At 48.5% G+C, this 14,690-nt stretch overlaps 1 protein-coding gene across 6 annotated transcripts in view; it reads left to right on the plus strand.

The window, feature by feature from the left end:
- Nucleotides 1-14,690, plus strand: part of RFX2 (regulatory factor X2) — an 88,647-nt gene that overhangs the window by 55,665 nt on the left and 18,292 nt on the right. For 5 of the 6 annotated variants that reach the window (XM_034997707.1, XM_034997710.1, XM_034997712.1 and 2 more), the window contains one exon: nucleotides 11,585-11,659. The exons of the other annotated variant lie outside the window; for it this stretch is intronic. In XM_034997707.1, coding sequence (XP_034853598.1) covers nucleotides 11,585-11,659 — 75 coding nt within the window. The remainder of the gene's footprint in view (nucleotides 1-11,584; nucleotides 11,660-14,690) is intronic. 6 annotated transcript variants of the gene reach the window in all.

The following is a 14,690-nucleotide window of genomic DNA, read 5'->3' on the forward strand; positions in this document are numbered from 1 at the left end:
CCCTAAAATCTCCCTCCTCCCGTGACCCACAGCCCCTGGCAATGCTGATCGGTTGTCTGTCACTCTAGTTTTGTCTTTTCGGGAGTGTCGTATACACAGAACATACAGTCGGTGACCGTCTGAGGCCGCCTCTTTCACTCGCGGTGGTGCCTTTGAGACCCATTAACGTTGTCACGTGAATCAGTGCTTGCTTCTTCTTTGCTCCTGGGTAGGGTTCCGCCATGCCACAGCTCCTCCATCCAGTCACCATTTGAGGGCCATTCGGGCAGCTTCCAGTTTTTGGTGATTATGAATAAAGTCTCTATAAGTACTCATGTACAGGTTTTTGTATGGACATATGTTTTCCTTTCTTTTGGATCAATACGTACAAGCAGGATTGCTGGTTCACACGGTAAGTGTATGTTTAACGTTATGGAACACCACCAACAGTTTTCCCAAGTGGTTGTACGGTTTTGCGTCTCCCCCCATCCCCCAGTGATGTATGAGTCCCTGTGTCCCACCTCGTCACCAGCACTTGGTGTTGTCAACCATTCTTCATTTTCGACGTTCTGATGGGTGTGTAGTGGTATCTCGCTGTGGTTGTGATTGGTGTTTTCTTGATTGCAAATGATGTGCTTGTTTGCCTTTCATTATATGCTCTTTGGTGACCTCTTGGTTCAAGTAATTTGCCTAATTTTTTAACTGGATTGTTTGTTTGCTTACTGTTGAGTTTTGAGAGTTCTTTATATATCCTGGATACAAGTCCCCTGTCAGATATGTGACTTGCAAATATGTTCACCCAGTCTTTAGAGTGTCTTTCCATCCAAAATTGTGTAGAGTGTTTTCTCTCACTTCACCATTGTGTTGGCGATTTATATAATTTTAGAATTTTCTATATAAATTTTAGGTCATTCTATCTATGTCTACAAAAAATTCATAGTAAGATTTACATAATTTTAGAATTTTCTATATAAATTTTAGGTCGTTCTATCTATGTCTACAAAAAATTCATAGTAAGATTTTGATTAAGCAGCCTTAGACCTATAGATCAATTTGGGGAGAACTGACGTCTTTCCTATGTCGGGTCTTCCCATCCATGAACATAGTATTTTTTTTTCCCATTTATTTAGATCTTTGATTTCTATCATCAGCATTTTGTAATTTTTAGCATGCAAATTCTGTATGTATTTTGTTAGATTTATGCCTTAATATTTTATGTTTCTGGAGCTATTATAAGTGGTATTGATTTTTAACTTCAGTTTCCAGCTGTTGATTTTTGGCTGTCGGCCTTGCATCCTGTAGCCTTGCTGAACTCACTTGTAAGAGCTGCAAGAGTTTTTTGCTCTCTGCAAATAGGAACAATTTTATTTTTCCCTTTCTAATCTGGATGACTTTCATTCATTTTTCTTATCTTTTTGCACTATCTAGGACTTGTAGTACAGTGTTGAACAGGAGTGGCAAGAGTGGACATCTGTGCTTTGTTCCCAATCTTAAGGGAAAATCTTCAGTCTTTCACTGCTAAGTGTGATGTTGACTGTAGGTTTTCTTAGATGCCCTTTTTCAGGTTGAGGAAATTCCCCTCTATCCCTCGTTTTCTTCAAGTCTTTATCATAAATGAATATTAATTTTTATCAAATGCTTTTTCTTCATTGATATGATCATGAGATTTTTTTTCTTCTGTAGACTGTTACTGTGATGGATTACATTGGTTGATTGTCAGTTAGAAAATAATTTTGTCTTTTGGTGTGGGGCTAATAATCTCCTGAAATAGAAGGTGATGATCTTGTCTCATCCCTGTCCTTTTGGTCCTGATGTGCTTTGGGGTCACCTGACATCAGAGAGCTTCCCGCCCCCCACCGGGTCTTGCTGTCCTCTATGTCCAGAGTGCTCCGCAGGACCCAGTTCTGTGGGCAGGATGGGGAGAAGTCACTTGCTCTCCAGAGGCTGTAACGCATGGGGCAGTGCCTGGTGTACCAGCTTGCACCTCGCCTCACTCAGTCCCTGCAACCCACCAGGGCCTAGGTACCCACAGGCAACCACACATGTCCTTCCTTGGACGACTGGCCGAATGGACATGAGTTTCAAGCTGGTATCGATGAGAAAGCATTCCTCACAGACTACATTAACTGTCACAAACACGACAGGTTCAATGTTAGCAAATTGCATCAGTGCATAATAACAGCATGTACTAGGATCACAGGTCACAGATCTCCTGAGAAACCACAGCGTTCTCTATGGTCCACACTATCCTGTTGCAAAGAAAGGTGCAGCCCAGACCCCGGGCAACCCGGCTACTGTGGTTTGTCATCTGAGTTGCTTCAGAAGAATCGTATTTTCAGATCCATTGGGAATCCATGAATGGGCTGTGTTTATAGCCCTCTCTGTGCAAGCCCAGGAGTGTGATCATCTCAGAAGGCGGTCTGATTCCTGACCCTGCCCGCACTGTGGTCTATCGACTTGCTTTGGCATGAGAACATCTCCACACATGCAGCAGAGATCTGTGGGGTTTTCCAGGAGCCGAGAACAAGAACAGCCTTGAGACTGCCCCAGAACTAAAACAGGGCTCCAGCATCCGACACTTGAGGCCTCCAGCTTTTCCTGTCAAGAGTTTTGGGACTTTAAGTCGGTTCTGAAAGCAGAGCATGAAGACCAGAGGGAATCACCCATACAGCCTCAGTGAGAGGTTTCAGACTTCTGGGGGCAGATTTTCTTGAGTCTTTATTTCATCAGTATTACATAAATCTTAAAGCTGAATGGCCCACATGAGGAGTTTTGGATAAAACCTTTTGCTGTGGTGCTTTTATTAACCACACAGAGCACAGGCTCTAAACCCAGAGGCTTGCTCTTGCGGTTTGGGTCATGTCGAGGGGAGGCTGGGGGTTCTCGGGCTGCACCAGGTAGAGACCCTGCCACCCCGGGCTGCAGGAGGCCATGCTGTGCAGACAGGGGGCCCCCACGGGCCACACAGCGGGGACTGAGGAAGACAAATGTTCTAACCAGTTCTTACAATAATAAAAATACAGCATTCCTGCCCATGGGGAGACATGCCATTGCAGTGGTTCATCAGGGCCTCAAGGTCTAGCCCAAGTGAAGGATAAGCTGACCCAGGGGTCAAGTCCCCCCTCTGAGTGGCGTCTTTGTGAACTCTTTTTTTTTTTTTTTTTTTAAGATTTTATTTATTTATTTGACAGAGAGAGATACAGCGAGAGAGGGAACACAAGCAGGGGGGGTGGGAGAGGGAGAAGCAGGCAGGGAGCCCGATGCGGGGCTCGATCCCAGGACCCTGGGATCATGACCTGAGCCGAAGGCAGACGCTTAGCGACTGAGCCACCCAGGCGCCCCGCGTCTTTGTGAACTCTTTGTTTCCAGGAAATCGGAGTCCTAGCTCGTCGGTAGTGGTGGCCCTGGCTACGCAGATCACGAGATCGGGACAGTGTCTGCCCTGGCGACTCCGCTTGGGATCGCCACGCACCATCAGCACATGCTGCGCTGAAGCCAGAGGGGTGAGGAGTGAAGTCACCTCGGAGAACAGCGGCGAGGGGGTTCTGAGCTTTCTCGGGCTGCGTTCCGCTACCTAAAGAGCTTGCATCAGCTTCGTGGCACCTGAATGTGACTTTCAAATATGCCTAGGACTGCACCATCGATTTCTTCCTCCGCCAGATAAAGAAAAACCCTCATGTGTTGGGTTTGAGAAGCCAGAGTGTCAGCAGCCCAGCCCCTTGGGACACTGAGTCTTCTTCGAAAATCCCGAGATCTGGTTCCCAATATTAAAAGTCATAATATAGGGCTCTGGACTGATGGATTCAAGTTCTACAACATATAACCCGGAAATATGTGACTTGAAATCACAGGAATTTCTTTACTGGTGTCATCAGAAACTCAGCTCCTGCTTTCAACACATAAGGAGCATCTTGCCCCTGACCACCAGTACACGTGGGTTCAGAAAAGCCAAATCTTGTATTCACTATCCAGCTCATCAGCACCGAGTCAAGCCGGGGAGACTGTGAATGGACCGTCTGTGGCTCCCTGTGTGTGGCCTGGCTTCCCACACGTGCCCTTCCAATCTCACGGCCGCCCTTCCAGGTGGCCCAGGGCGGCGTGCCACCCACACAGGTCAGAGTTCACGATGGATCATTAACCGCAAAACATGTCTTCTCTGTAGCCTGTATTTCCAGCGAAGATGCAGAATATCTCGACTGTACTATGACCTCACGCATGTGCCAAGCATTTGCTAGAAGCTTCCTCATCCTCTGCACATGAGAGCTTTTGTCCAACTGTCAGAGCAAAAACTTTGCAGGCATACGCACATTGTTTGAGAAAGGAATTTTGCCAATAGCGCATCTGCTTTTTTCTCTGACTCAAGTATTTATCATCACTTTTTTCTTTAACTGAATAGACCCCCCCCCTTTTTTTAAGCGCCACTTTAGGTTCACAGAAAAATCAAGCAGGAAGTCAGAGAATCCCCGTAGCCCCCCAACACCCCCACACTCACACGGTTCTCCTCATTAGCCTTTCACGGAAGTTTGGTATGTTTGTCACCGTCAATGAGCCAATCTGGATACACGGTTACTATTAACTAAAGCTCCTGGTCGACATTAGGGTTCGCGCTTGGTGCTATGCGTTCTCTGGGTTTTGACAGACATTCAGTGATATCATCACTTCTGAAGCTGGTTTTGCATGTTTCTTTGTGAAGGTGGGAGCAGTACCTGGGTTTACTCGGGAGCACTGCTCTGAAAGAGAGATCTGAGGTTTTCATCTCTCTTCCGCCTCCAGTGACAAAGCTAAAGAAGGAGAATGTCATCCTGGAAAGAAAGCACTCTTTGGCACTTACTCGGAGAAGTCGCAAATAATTTACCAGGGAAGTCGTTCCTGTTCGGGGTAATACAGACCCGCTTAGAATGTCAAGGGCGACTGTGGACAAATGGGCCATTCGTTGATCTGATAAAATCCTCTTCCACTCTTCGCCCATTTCTCATTTTCTGGTACTTTCTCTCATTGCTGTGTATGCAAAATGACCACAGTGTGTGTCTCTGGACTGGATCCCGGTCCTGAAAAAGGACACCAGTGCAGTGGTCATCACATTCAAATGAGATCTTTCATTGACTCATCGTGGTGAATGGGGGTTGATTTCTGGGTCTTGATCCTTGTGCTGAGATCATGCGAGATGCGAACATCTGGGAGGGCTGGCTTAGGGTATACAGTTCTTGGTGCTATTTTTGCAACGTTTTTGTAAGTCTGGAATTATTCCAAATGAGAAGTTCACATTTTTTTTAATTGAGTAGACCTCTATTGTTTAAAGCTCTAGGAATTACGAGAACTGAGCACGTCAGCTGCTAAAAATGATTACCAGTAGCACTTAGGACACTCACAGTATCGTGCAGCCAGCCCATCTATACCCATGTCATTTTTAAAAATCGGTTTAACAATAAGGTCTAATACATCCGTAATGTGTAATTCTTGGTAGAATTATGGGGCAGCGGGGAGCAGCAAACTACAGCCCCGCAGCCAAATCCAGCCAGCTGCCTGGCTTTGTAAATAAAGTTTTATTGGCACACGGCCACACCCATTCCTTCACTTGTCTGTGGCTGCTTTCCAACTACAAGGACAGAGTTGAGTAGTCGTGGACAGAGACTGGCCCACAGAGCCCAGAATATTTACTATCTGGCCCTTTACAAAAAAAGTTTGCCAACCCTTGAGCTATAAGAACTGGCTCAGAAAGATAATCACAGAAGATTAAGTGATAAACACAAGTATCAGAACTGAATACGTAGCACAACCCCAACTGCAGAGAAAATCATGAAAGCCAATGTAAATCTGATAAAATGCACCTGAGAGGACCCACACCAGGCTACTGGTAAAGGCTTCTCCTCCTATGTGGGAGTTGGATGGGGCTGGGGAGAAGTTGAGGCAGGGCTTGAATGGGGTGTGCCAGTCCAGGTGCCCAGGGCACCAAATTTAAGGAGGTATTCACCTCCACCTGCCAAGCTTGCCCTGACACGATCTTGAGGATGAGCACCTCCTTAAGTCTGGAGCCCTGGGTGCCTCGTTGGCCCCACCGCAGTCCTGGCCCTCAGTGGAGACTGTTCTCTGTTGTAATCAGATTTTCCTACAGCAAGCATGTAAAATATTACTTACATATTCTTAAAATGTTTAATTAGCAAAAGAAAAGTGGGCAAACAGATTTACAATGCCCTGTTTTCTCAAGCCAGCCTCCCCGTCCCCAGGGGTGAGCCCCAAGATTCTCTCCATCTTCCCACCTGGCCCTTCACTGCAGGCCGTTTCCTTTCTGCATGCAGAATTCTGTGATTTATATCCCTGCCCTCAAAGTTCTAGCAGTGTCTCTTTCTTTCTTTTTAAACTACTCTCCATGTTCTTTAAAGACCCAAAAGGGTTGCTCATAAAGCATTTATACTTGTATTTTCTCTATGGTCACATAACTAAGCTAGATCTGAGGATGCATCTTTCTGTCCTTGTCCCCACTCCTCCCTGGCCTTTCCAGAGACATCCCTTCCTTTCCCACTGCTAGCTCCTGGAGGCATGGTCCCGATGTCAGATTGCGGCAGACCCAGTCTGGAGATGCCGCCGTTGCTTCAACAGTGGTCATTGCTGGCCCTTGGCAGGGGCGACCCCTATCTGGTGGGCCCGTTTAATGAGATTATTATGTTATAAATGGAATGGCCACTTGGGCATACACTCGTGAACTCAGAGAACTAACCTCCACCCTCCATTAGGAGGCCCCAGTACAGTCCTTACATCTTGGTGGATCTTGCTAGATTATACATGAAAGGAGAGGAACTTTCTAAATAGTTGGCTTATTTTAATATACTTGGGAGCTACTAAAACTTGTCTGCTGTCTGCTATTACATTAGGTTCTTGAGACACTATATCTTTGATCGCGAGTCCTTACATATTTTCTGCCCTCCTTCTGAACAAGCCCTTAAAGCACGATATGTGTCTGTTCCCCCCCCATATTCTGTTAATAATTCATGTAGCAGAAACAGATGATATTAAGTGGCAAGGAATACTGCTGCAGGGCATCGAATCAAAAATAAAAATTAAGCTCTTGATAAGTCAAGAAACGGATGCAGGAGCATATGCACAATACCAAGATGGAAGGAAACTGCGGAAGTTCAGAAACCGGAAATGATTTTCGCGAAAGCTGCCTGGGCCTGGGGTGGGGTGGGGCACCACTACGTCCGTCCTTGGCTCCTCCTTACTGTTTGATATGTGGGCCTGTGGAGATAGCACCCTGATAAGTATCTTTAAATAGCAAAAAGTTAAACTCCGGTCAAATATAAAATCAGTTTTTATTTTAAACATATTTAAACACTAACTTCTCCAGCCACTGAGGGGACTGAACAAAGCGTTTGTACTTGTGCAGTGAGAGTCGCTCTGGCAAGTGTGTAAGGAAGACTAGGACTTGAAGTCAAGTGCAAGATGCTCCTTGTCCACGGATGCAGGGCTGGGAGGTGGCGCCATGGCGCCCTCTGCTGGACAGACGCGCGCACTGCGCCGTCAGCGCTGACTCCGGGGCGGTAACATCCCCATTTGGCCTTGGGCGACGTGGGGGGATGGTTTCCTGACCTTCACCGCCTACTGATGTTTACGCGAAGATTTAATTTTAAAACAGTGAACAACTTGGGAGGTTCCACTGTGCATTAAATTAATTTTCTGCATCCATGGGCTTGATCGGACCCTATTTAATAGCTATGGGTTCTTCAGGATGATCTTATGCAGCAAGCCTTAATTTGTGTTCTTTTCCACAATACTCTACGGTAGTTTTTAGCAGGCAGTCCTAAATATGTCTGGCACTCCTCTGGGTGTCCCCAAGACCCTCCCAGGGGCCCCACAGGGTCAAAACTGTTTTCATAATAATACCAAGCCATCAGCCGCCACTTTCCCTGTGCTGACATTTGCACTGACTGCAAAATCAACATCGATGAGCCCCCAGGGCACAAATGCAGGTGCAGAGCGAGGCGTCAGACTCTCCCAGACGTCGCCATGGTCTTCCCCACCCTGCGCTCACAGTGAAAAAGAAAAGAGAAGCTGAGGATGGGGTACTGCAATTTCCAGTTAAGGTTAACCTATGGTCCTTGGTGGAGCTGTTAATTGCTATTTAATTGTATTAAATCTCAGTCCTGGAATTCACATCTTTCCAGTATTCTGTGTGACAAAAGGCACTTCTGCCAACGTATGATGACTGTCCTAAGGAAAAGCCGCCGGCAAATGACTGTGAGCTGAACCAGCCATTTTTGTCACGAAACGCTGTTTGCTTGAAGGAGTAACAGACAAATGATGATTATTCAGACTTGGGGAATTGGCACACATTTTCTCAAAAATGAATGGTGCGAGGTGGATGTATCCAGGAAAACAGCCAACTAATTTGGTTGCCAATACATTTTCAACCAAAAAAGAATTAGAATTTTGAGCTTGGTAGTGATACTAACAAATGTGATTTTTCAGTACTGTATAATGAAAGCATGTCAACATTTGGAACATCTGCAAAATCAGTGAACCAATATTTTCCAAGTGACTGGTACAGGAGGTTACAAAACCACGCATGTGGGGAGAAGATCCATTCAAATCGCAAGGGAGAATAATGGGTTTTTTAATTAGTTGTATATTTTTTATCAAGGTCAAATTCACATAACATAAAATGCATCATTTTAACCACTTAAAAGTATATGATTCAGCGGCATTCGGTACATTCTCAGTGTTGTACAACCATTACCTTCTTTAGTTCCAGAACATTCTCATCACCCTGTAAACTGGTAACCCTGACCAGTTAGCAGTCACCCCTCCCGCCAGTCCCTCCTCCTTCAGCCTCTGGTAACTACTCTGCTTCCTGTCTCCACGGATTTTCCTGTCCTGGACATTTCATATAAACGGCACCATACACTCTGTGGTCTTTTGTGCTTGCCTTCTGTCACTGAGCATCATGCTCTTGAGGCTCATCCACATTGTAACATGTATCACTACTTCCTTCCTTTTGGTGGATGAATAATATTCCATTGTGTAGATACACCGCATTGTGTTCATCCAGTCATCCGTGACTGACACTTGGATTTTTCCGCGTTTTTGCCATGGTGAATCACGCTGCTATGAACATTCACGTACACGTTTTTCTGAATACACCCAGGAGCGGAATTGCTCGGACGTAATAGTTTAACTGAGTTTATGTATAACTTTTGGAGCAACTGCCGGCCTGTTTTCCACAGCAGCTGCACCATTTTATATTCCGCCAGCCGTGTGTGAGGGTTCAAGTGTCTCCGCATCCTCGCCTACACTGGTGGGTTTTTTTTTTTCTTTCCTTTCTTTCTTTTTTAATAGCCGTACTAGTGTGTGTGAAGTGGTATCTCCCTGTGCTTTTCGTTTGTATTTCCCTAATGACTAATGATGCCAAGCATCTTACCATGTGCTTCTTGCAGACACGTCTGTTCAAGTCCTTTGCCCATTTTTCAATTGGGTCGTTGGTCATTTGGCTGTTGAGTTGTGACAGGTCTTTATATAGTCTGGACACAAGACCCTTATCAGATACACAGTTTGCAAATATGTTCTCCCATTCTGTGGCTTGTCTTTTCACTCTCCTGATAGTGTCCTTTGCCGTACAAAAGTTTTTAGTTCAGGTGAAGTCCGATGTACCTTTGTAAAGATTTCTTTTATTTGTGCTTTTGGTGTCATATCTAAAAATCCATTGCCAAATCCAAGGTCATGAAGATAACCTTATTGTACATGACTACCTTATGTTTTCTTCCAATCATTTTATAGTTGTATCTCTTACATTTAGTTCTTTGATTCATTTTGAGTTGATTTTTGTATATATTGTGAGGTAGGGGTCCAACTCCGTTCGTTTGCATGTGGAAACCCATTTATCCCAGCACCATTTGGTGGAAAGTTTACTCTTTCTCCATTCAGTGGTCTTGACACCCCTGTCAAAAATCAGTTGACCATAGACATACGGGATTCTTCCTGGATGTTTAATTCCATTCCATTGACCTGTGTACATCTATGTCTATCCTTATCCCAGTACTGCACTGTTTTGGTTACTGTAACTTTGTAGTAAGTTTTGAAATCGGGAAATGTGAGCCTTCCAGATTTGTTCTTTTTCAAGGTTGTTTTGGCCTAACACCATATGAATTTTAAGATCAACTTGTCCGTTTCTGAAAAAGCAGTTGGAAGTTTAATAGAGAATCTGGCTAAGGATTGCACTGATCAACTTGGAGAGTATTGCCATCTAAATATTAAGTCTTCTGATCCGTGAACATAGAATATCTTCTGTTTATGTAGGTCTTCTTTAATTTCAGTCAGCAACGTTATAGTTTTTAATGTAAGTATTTTACCTCGTTGGCTAAATCTGTTCCTAGGTATTTTATTTTCTTTGATGCTGTCGTAAATGGGATTGTTTTCTTTATTTCATTTTCCTATTGTTCATTGCTGAGAAATATAACTGATTTTTGTATGTTCATCTTGTATCCTGCAACTCTGCCGGGTTTGTTTATGGCATTCATTATTTTTTTGTGGCCCCTTCAGGATTTTCTATGTCTAAGATCATGTTATCTACAAATAGAGAGAGTTTTACTTCTTCTTTTCCAATATGGATGTCTTTTATTTCTCACTCTTGCCTGACTGCCCTGGCTAGAACTTCCAGCACAGTGTTGAGTAAAAGTGGTGACGGTGGACACCCACGGAGCAGTCGGAAGAGGTGATGGGCAAAGCAGAACGCTCTCATTCCTGCACTCGGGCCCAGGAGCCCCGTCCAGCCGTTCTTTCCAAAATACGTGTTCCACCTGCTTTTTGCACACACACTGCTGAAGTCTGCCTTCCCTGCGTGTTTGAGGAAGGTCAGGGTGTGCATTGGGTTACTTCCTTCCATTGCTGTCCTCTGCCTGTCGTGGTGGGCTCCAGCAGATTTCCCATTTCCACTTAATATGCACAAGTGGGCGTCAAATTCGGCACGTACGAATGTGGCAGGAGCCGCACACAGCCGGGTCTTTGCTCCGGTGCGTCGGCCTGCTGGACCACCTTAGCTCCCTCCCTCTATGAGGTCCTCGGAACCCAGTTCAGAAGCCCCTTCCCCCAGGAAGGCGCCCTCTTAGCTCCCTGTGACTTTGCCCAGCTCACGCTTCATAAACACTCAGGAGTGTGTCTCTTTGGCATGTCCAGTGGCCCCAGGGTTCGACGCCGCCCTATGGCAGGGCCAGGGAATTGGCCTGGTTCTCCCTAGCAACTGATAACGGGTCCAGGGGAGCAGCGGGGTGATTATTCTGCTGGCTTTGCTTCTACCTGAACTTGCGCCTCGGCTCAGTAGTCATGCTACGCAGACGTGAAATGCCACAGCGGGTGTTTGCAGATGCTCCTTTGTGCTGTTGGCGCTCCCGCGCTCACCCGCATGTCAGGAGTCATGCTCCCCTCCCAGGCCACAGCTTTTACTCGCCGCCTAACCGCGCCACCCGCCCCCCCAACCTGCGTCAAGCCTTGTTTTTATTTTGTAGGCGCTTGAATCATTATTTGGATATTAATAAAAACAAATCTTGGCTGATGCTAACCATCTGATTTCCTTTTTTTTTTTTCCGTTTTGTTTTGTTTCTGCACACATTTTCTTTAGCTTGAAATGGCGATTGAAAACCTCCAAAAAAGCGAAGGGATCACTTCACACAAAAGCGGTTTACTCAACAGCCATGTAAGTGTGTGTCGACCCGGCGGCCTGCCCTGCCGCACTCGTAACCTTCGTAGGCATCTTACAAACAAGCGAAGACCGTGAAATGACGCCTCTCGGGTGCTAAAAGGTGGCGGGGGGCGGGGGGAGCCAACCTAGGATGCTACATCCAGCAAAAAAAAGAACAACCTTTCAGCAGCGTGAGGGAAAGGGTCCTGCATCCGTGCAGGTGGCTGGTAACAGCATGTACCCTCCCAGCGCTCGCGGAGGGAAGAGCGAGACGCGTGCTCCCTGCAGGGCCCGGGAAGGCAACGGGCATCACAGATAAAGTGATACTGAGAGAGGCAGCAACCACAACAGAAAAGGCAGGACTGGGGGCACCTTAATGACTCTCAGCTGCCTTTCCTGTCTGTGGTCAGCTCTTTGGGGGAAAAAAATAATAATAATAGGAGAAAAGTGCAAAGCAACACATTTCTACTGATTTTAACTGTATAGGATCTTTCTCCTTCGCTCTCCTCCTGGGGAGACCTTGGTGGTAGCTTCCGTGCCAGGAGGCAGCAAACGTCCCTGTCTCTGGGCAGCTTCGTGGGGCAGGATGGGACTGGAGGAGGTGACCAGCTAAGAGTCTTTATTTCCTAACTAGGGCCCTGTCAAGACTTTGGTACCGGCCGACGTGCCAAGTGAGGTGTCGGCTCAAAGGGCAGTGATGTTGGGGCAGAAACCCAGCTAGGGAAGGTCCAGAAACTTCTAGGTCTCTGGATTGGCACAGGTGTCCTGGGCTGCTCCAGGTACACGTAATGAGGGCCGTGCACTCCTGGGCCTCAGAGGCCCAGTCACTGGAAGGGAGAGCAGTCTCACACCCATCATCTCAAAGCAATAAATATATGAATAAACAAGAGAGCATCAGGCCCCTGCTGAGTGCCCCCCCCCCCCCCCCCCCCCCCCCGCGGCCCATGGCCTCCCTGTCTCCAGTTACTGCTAGACAGTGTCAGCCCCGTGGCCGAGCTGGGGAGGGAACAATCGGCAGGGTGTGCTTGCTCAGTCTTAAACTCAGGCCACTGTGCGGGCACGTCGGCACAGTGGCCCACTCTGTTCAGCAGGGCCCTGAAGCAAACACGCATGGCCTCAACATGGCCCGCAAGCCCCGGCCCCAGGTCAGCCCCGAGGAAGGCAGAGTGTGGGGCACAAACCCCAGGCAGGCAGGGCTCCGCAGGAAACTTAAAATGTCTGTGGGGAAACGCATGAGCCGCTTGTCTCTGGCTGCAGGGGTGCTTCTGGTTTCTAACACGTTTCCTTTGGAAGGAGACACCTTTGGCTGCTTCCCTGCTGGTTCCGTTTGCGAGCGGGAAACACTCCCTGCGCCCGTTTCTCCCTGGCCGTGTGTCGTGTGTCGTGGAGCTGTGAACAGCAGGGTCTGGGCTTGGTGGCTCAGAATCAGAGAAGAGAAATTATCTTTCTGAAGAGTCGGCCCCACGCACAGGTGAAAGCCTCCTGGAGCCTGTCCAGCCGATGTGAGAGCCAGGAGGGGAGGGAGAGCATGGGTCCTGGCCCCTAGGTGGGGCCCTGTGTCCCTGCAGCGGCCAGCCATGCTCGCTCATGATGCTTGTCACCCTGGCCGCCCACAGCTGAGTGGGCTCCGGTGCCGAGAGACACTGGCCGAGTCCCGGCTCCTTTGCCAGCCCGGCCCTAGGGCAGACGGGCCGGACTGGGGGCTGTGCCCCACGGACCCATTTTCCTGGTGGCCTCCCAGCCGACCCTTCTCCGAGAGCCAGGGTCGCGGCGTCCCACCCACACCAGAGCTGTGCTGAACACAGGGGCAGAAGGAACAAGGAGAACTCCCGCCCGGGAGCTGGGAATGCGCAGGCGGTAGCCCAGCGGCTGTGAGAAGGCGCACCCAGGTCACACCGAAGTGGGCACAGAAGCCAGCCGTGCAGGTTTTCCGCTGGAGCTGGTTCTCGTGCTCTGCGGAGTTTGCTTCCCGACGACAGTGATGGCGACGGGCTACCATGGGGTGGTGTCCAGGGCTAGCAAGATGCCCTGAGCCTGGGAGGCGAGACAGTGCCTTCCAGCCCCAGCCGGTGTCGGGGTCTCCGGGAATTTCCCCAGCTGCCCTCGAGGGGCTGAGTGAGACCCAGGGGGTCTGCAGGTGGAAGGAACCTTCCAGTCTGGGGCCGAAACAGGCTGGAGCAGTCTCGAAGACGGGGATGGGCAGATTTGGTGGTGTGAAAACCAGGGATAGCTGCTTGCAGGGAAGGAGGCGAAGCGCTTGCCCTGGGCAGGAAAACGCCTTCCCCCACCGCAGATGCAACCACCGTGGTGCCTGGTCTGGGGGGACTTCAGTCAAGGTCCCCCGCCTTGAGCAGGAGAGGGGCCTGGGCTCCTCCCAGGGCTGCCCCTCAGCCGTCCCCCAGATCCCTGCACAGAACAACACCCCCCCCATGCAGGGACCCCCCCACCAGTGGTTCACGGTCACTGTCACATGGGGACAGCGTGGTCTATGTAATAAACAAACCCTGGGAGGAGGACCTGCTTGTAGATTAATTGTATTTAGATTCTATGACTTTTTTTTTTTAATTGAGGACCACAAATTGCCAAAGATCACGTGGTCTTCAGTTGGTGGCAGACTGCAGGCCCGTGTGATGACAAAGCATGCCGTGCAGACCAGGGCTGGGGCCTGGCTAGAATCGGCAGCTTCCTGGGATGGGTCCCTTGTCCACAAGTTGCTCCAAATTATCGTGGCAAATGCCTCCAGCAGTTGTCGTGGTCGGACTGCTGGTTTCTTTCCCGAAGCCTCCTCCCCGCCTTGCTGACCCCACCCTGACTCCCAGTGCAAAGGCTGTTTCCCCGGCGGCCCCACCAGCTGGCCTCTCCCACCTGCTGGCTCGGAGCTGCAGCTCAACGCGGCACGTCCAAAGCCGAGCCCCGACTGCCCCTCTGGCCCGAGCCTCCCATCCTCTGCTGCTCACCCTCGCTTCCCAGACCCCACCGCCAGATGCTCGTGACCTCATCTTCAGAACCATCCCGAAGCAGACCACTTCCCCTTCCTCCACCACCA

This window comes from Mirounga leonina, unplaced genomic scaffold (genome assembly GCF_011800145.1).
Source record: "Mirounga leonina isolate KUSES-001 unplaced genomic scaffold, KU_Mleo_1.0 Mir_94, whole genome shotgun sequence".
Classification (NCBI taxonomy): Eukaryota; Metazoa; Chordata; class Mammalia; order Carnivora; family Phocidae; genus Mirounga; species Mirounga leonina.